Raw genomic sequence first — 5731 nt, 5'->3', positions numbered from 1 at the left:
CACAATTGCATTTTAATAAATCGAGGGCAATTTGGAATGTCCAGAGATACCGTGACGAGATCCTGAGGCTCATTTAAAAAAAAAATTTTAAAAAAAATGTATCTGTGACCAACAGATGCATATTTGTTTACCTCCGATAGTGAACATTAAATCCATATACTAGGGCCTAATCAATTTAGTTTAGGGCCTATACTAGGGCCTAATCAATTTATTTCAATCGACTGTTTTCTTATACCAACCATAACTCAGTAAATTCCTTAAAATTGTTGCATGTTGAGTTTATATATTTGTTCAGTATAGACAGGAATGTTTGTGGGTTTCAAGGTGTCCTTGTCTCAAGGTAGAAACTGTTGGTAAATTAAATGCACTTCATTGGTTGAGTTGCTACTTCGTCTCAAACCAATTTAAATGCTTTGGTATGCATAAAAAGGCGCACGGCCTTTGCGCCAAAAAAACAAAATAGGATTTCCAACAGTGTTCTAGTCACGTGGGCTCCTGTATCCTAAAGCTGAACGCTGCCCAAGTCCTCCACTGGACATTACTATCCGTTTCTCTTGGGGTCTTTCAGTTTACACTCTGATGAAAGTCGTCCTTAATTTCCGCATCGGTTGCGTTGAGATGGTTCGCTAACTCTTGCGTCACCGCATCTCTGCCTATCTGATCGTTTCTCCTCTTCTCCATGATCAAGTCGTCAAAACTCTGAAATTCAAGGACGTGACTCTTCTTTTCAGAAAACAACATTTTCAACCTGTAGGGCTGCTTTCCGATACGGATCTCTCCTCCTATTTTAAATTCCCTCTTCCCGAACCTGCACCACGCAGCAAAGCACTCAGAGTTCCTCCAGTCCAGCTCTCGGTCTCTCGTTCCTACTTGCTGCACCGCGTTCTGCACCACCACCTCCGGAGGCAGAGCGCGGAATTTATACAGACCGTTAACTATCCTGCCTCGCTTTCCCTGACTGGCATCTGTCAGGAAATTATTCTTGATTTCAGCCCGGTGCAGGTGAACGACCTGAAAGTCGCCCACGTACACAACCCAGTGAGGGTACTGGCCCGTAGCCACGAACTCCACCAAATCCCCCGGTATGCACTTGTTTAAAAGATTCTCAGTCGAATACGTGCTCATATCAGAGAGTTTGAGATTTTTCTCGTACACAGATTCGTCACGGTAGTACACAACACACTCCAGCTCGTTGCAGTTATCGTATTGTTTCTCTTCCTCGTTCTGATCCTTGTCCGGTCCGTCAACACGTTCCTCTTGTTCGTCGTCGTCCGCGGAGAAGATGTAGGACACTCCGATCCGGGGCCCCAGCTCATCCTCCGTGTCAAACCCGTTCGGATCTGCGGTCGGAACATTGTCATAAGTCAGATGTGTCAGTTTCTCAACCTGGTTACCCATGCCACTTCCAGGTGGGTGGTGACAACAACAAAATCAATGACACGTTTCCACCTGTTCCAGGCGCGGAGGTCGGTGAGGTCGGTGCTTTAGGTAGGAAACCTAACACGACCGGTAATTCGATCCGGGTAGGACTTATTTCAAGGTGTGGGACGGTTCCAATCCATCATCAAATGCTTCCGGTCAAAAATACAATACCGGGATGATGTCCAAAAAGATTCTGGATATCAACCTAGTGAAAAAGAGAGAGGCATGTTTGAGTTTTTAAAATGTCCAAAGCGGTGATATTTGACATTGTCCCGTTAAACTCTTTGAGAGCAGTAGGTCAACATTTCAAACAGGTGTATGCACCTGTTTAAACCGGTTAGCAGGCATTTTAAAATCAAGAAAAGAAACGGCGTCTTTACTCACCCCCAAGGTCTAGTAGATATTGAAAGTACATCACCGACGAGCCATTCGTTATTATCATCCACAGGAAACGACATATAACTGTCTACAGCTTGGTTTTCGGTCTCCTTTCTCAGAAGACTCCGGCTACACGCGGCCGCCTCCACCGTGGTTTCTGTGTGAACTGAAACTACCGGCTGGTTGCAGGGAGCCTCCCCACGGCTTTATCGCGACGGCGTGTCTCTTAAAGAGACAGCGCACATTTATTACGTCCAACAAGTGATAACCACTAGACCACGTCCCTATACTCGTGCATTACTTCCTATTTGTTTTCCTTCTCCTTATCGTGGGGCAAAACCGACGTGGGGTTTGGGTTTATGTCATATGTTCACCAGATGCACATGCGGTTTGCCATATCTGTTTTTTTTGTTGTGTTTTTTTTTTAACCGGATGTCCTAGCCTGCATTTTTTTTGTTGTTGTTGTACTTGATGCACACGTGGCCTCGCAAGGCTGCAGAACGGTTTGAAGCCTGCAGAAGATCATTTAGAGACCAAAGATAATAATTAGAACAAGATGACAGGTTCTCCTTATGGACCTACTGGTTTCATAGACCGGCAGAGATAACCAACAGACTGGGTCACCCAGGGTCTATTTACAGTTTCAGATTGTGTTACTGACTCAGTGCTTTATTTTTAGCTGTTGTTGTGCAGAGTGGCTCCTATCTGTCTGTCTGCTGAGTGGTGACTGGGGGGGGGGGGGGGGGGGGGGGGGGGGGTATCCAATACAACACTCCTTTTTATTTTGAAACCTGACATTTGATTTCAGTTGTCTGTCACTAGAAGGAAGGGGGGGGGGGGGGATATCCAATACATTACTCCTTTTTATTTTGAAACCTGACATTTGATTTCAGTTGTCTGTCCCTAGAAGGAATGTCTCCCCACCTGTCTGCCTGGCAGGACTCAGAGAAGAGTGTTACACTGCTTCAAAGACCAACTGTTCAGGTGTTTTACCAACCGAATGAAGCCTGTGTGTTATAGTCCCCTGGTGCCTCTGTAGACTGTCCTGTCCTGCCCTGTCCTGTCTTGCCCTGTCCTACCCTGTCCTGTCTTGTCCTATCCTGTCCTGCCCTGGCCTGCCCTGTCTTGCCATGTCCTGTCCTGCCCTGCCCTGCCCTGCCCTGTCCTGCCTGCCCTGTCCTTTCTTGCCCTGCCCTGTCCTGTCTTGCCCTGTCCTGTCCTGTGTTGCCCTGTCCTGTCTTGCCCTGTCCTGTCCTGTGTTGCCCTGTCCTGTCTTGCCCTGTCCTGTCTTGCCTTGTCCTGCCCTGTCCTGTGTTGCCCTGTCCTGTCCTGTGTTGCCCTGTCCTGTCTTGCCCTGTCCTGTCTTGCCTTGTCCTGCCCTGTCCTGTCTTGCCCTGTCCTGTCCTGTGTTGCCATGTCCTGTCTTGCCCTGTCCTGTCTTGCTTTGTCCTGCCCTGTCCTGTCTTGCCCTGTCCTGTCTTGCCTTGTCCTGCCCTGTCATGTCTTGCCTTGTCCTGCCCTGCCTGCCTGCTTGCCTGCCTGCCCTGTCCTGTTTTGCCCTGCCCTGCCTGCCCTGTCCTGTCTTGCCTGCCTGCCTGCCCTGTCCTGCCCTGTCCTGTCTTGCCTGCCTGCCTGCCTGCCTGCCAGGGATGGGACACATGGGTTAGGACACATGGGTTAGGACACATGGGTTAGGACACATGGGTTAGGGATGGGACACATGGGTTAGGACACATGGGTTAGGACACATGGGTTTGGACACATGGGTTAGGGATGGGACACATGAGTTAGGACACATGGGTTAGGGTTAGGACACATGGGTTAGGACACATGGGTTAGGACACATGGGTTAGGGATGGGGCACATGGGTTAGGACACATGAGTTAGGACACATGGGTTAGGACACATGGGTTAGGGATGGGGCACATGGGTTAGGACATATGGGTTAGGAAACATGGGTTAGGACACATGGGTTGGGACACATGGGTTAGGGTTGGGACACATGGGTTAGGACACATGGGTTAGGGTTAGGACACATGGTTAGGACACATGGGTTGGGACACATGGTTAGGACACATGGTTAGGACACATGGGTTGGGACACATGGGATGTGACACATGGGTTAGGACACATGGTTAGGACACATGAGTTAGGGTAGGGACACATTACAATACAGTATATTGACATAATATGACATTTGTAATGTCTTTATTCTTTTTTATTCTTCTGAGTGTAATGTGTCCTAACCCATGTATCCTAACCCATGTTCCCTAACCCATGTGTCCTAACCCATGTGTCCTAACCCATGTATCCTAACCCATGTTCCCTAACCCATGTGTCCTAACCCATGTATCCTAACCCATGTATCCTAACCCATGTATCCTAACCCATGTTCCCTAACCCATGTGTCCTAACCCATGTGTCCTAACCCATGTATCCTAACCCATGTTCCCTAACCCATGTGTCCTAACCCATGTATCCTAACCCATGTATCCTAACCCATGTTCCCTAACCCATGTGTCCTAACCCATGTATCCTAACCCATGTATCCTAACCCATGTTCCCTAACCCATGTGTCCTAACCCATGTTCCCTAACCCATGTACACTAACCCATGTATCCTAACCCATGTATCCTAACCCATGTTCCCTAACCCATGTATCCTAACCCATGTTCCCTAACCCATGTATCCTAACCCATGTTCCCTAACCCATGTATCCTAACCCATGTTCCCTAACCCATGTATCCTAACCCATGTTCCCTAACCCATGTATCCTAACCCATGTTCCCTAACCCATGTGTCCTAACCCATGTTCCCTAACCCATGTACACTAACCCATGTATCCTAACCCATGTATCCTAACCCATGTTCCCTAACCCATGTATCCTAACCCATGTTCCCTAACCCATGTATCCTAACCCATGTTCCCTAACCCATGTATCCTAACCCATGTTCCCTAACCCATGTATCCTAACCCATGTTCCCTAACCCATGTATCCTAACCCATGTTCCCTAACCCATGTATCCTAACCCATGTTCCCTAACCCATGTATCCTAACCCATGTTCCCTAACCCATGTATCCTAACCCATGTTCCCTAACCCATGTATCCTAACCCATGTTCCCTAACCCATGTATCCTAACCCATGTTCCCTAACCCATGTATCCTAACCCATGTTCCCTAACCCATGTATCCTAACCCATGTTCCCTAACCCATGTATCCTAACCCATGTTCCCTAACCCATGTATCCTAACCCATGTTCCCTAACCCATGTATCCTAACCCATGTTCCCTAACCCATGTATCCTAACCCATGTTCCCTAACCCATGTATCCTAACCCATGTTCCCTAACCCATGTATCCTAACCCATGTTCCCTAACCCATGTATCCTAACCCATGTTCCCTAACCCATGTATCCTAACCCATGTTCCCTAACCCATGTATCCTAACCCATGTTCCCTAACCCATGTATCCTAACCCATGTTCCCTAACCCATGTATCCTAACCCATGTTCCCTAACCCATGTATCCTAACCCATGTTCCCTAACCCATGTATCCTAACCCATGTTCCCTAACCCATGTATCCTAACCCATGTTCCCTAACCCATGTATCCTAACCCATGTTCCCTAACCCATGTATCCTAACCCATGTTCCCTAACCCATGTATCCTAACCCATGTTCCCTAACCCATGTATCCTAACCCATGTTCCCTAACCCATGTATCCTAACCCATGTTCCCTAACCCATGTATCCTAACCCATGTTCCCTAACCCATGTGTCCTAACCCATGTTCCCTAACCCATGTGTCCTAACCCATGTTCCCTAACCCATGTATCCTAACCCATGTTCCCTAACCCATGTGTCCTAACCCATGTTCCCTAACCCATGTAACCCATCCTAACCCATGTTCCCTAACCCATGTATCCTAA

At 47.8% G+C, this 5731-nt stretch overlaps 1 protein-coding gene across 1 annotated transcript; it reads right to left on the bottom strand.

Moving 5' to 3' along the window:
* Nucleotides 1-455: 455 nt before the first annotated feature.
* On the bottom strand, nt 456-1622 carry LOC139394319 (protein LRATD2-like). Its single transcript, XM_071142359.1, has one exon. It carries the CDS (start codon nt 1396-1398, stop codon nt 565-567), a length of 834 nt encoding a protein of 277 aa, XP_070998460.1. The 5' UTR covers nt 1399-1622; the 3' UTR covers nt 456-564.
* Nucleotides 1623-5731: the final 4109 nt, after the last annotated feature.

This window comes from Oncorhynchus clarkii, unplaced genomic scaffold (assembly GCF_045791955.1).
Source record: "Oncorhynchus clarkii lewisi isolate Uvic-CL-2024 unplaced genomic scaffold, UVic_Ocla_1.0 unplaced_contig_8524_pilon_pilon, whole genome shotgun sequence".
NCBI classification, from domain to species: Eukaryota; Metazoa; Chordata; class Actinopteri; order Salmoniformes; family Salmonidae; genus Oncorhynchus; species Oncorhynchus clarkii.
This window is presented reverse-complemented; position numbering and strand designations above follow the sequence as displayed.

What these genes read in the sequence shown, in the direction of transcription:
- LOC139394319 (XM_071142359.1), bottom strand. Translation starts at nt 1,398, where the DNA reads ATGGGTAACCAGGTTGAGAAACTGACACATCTGACTTATGACAATGTT.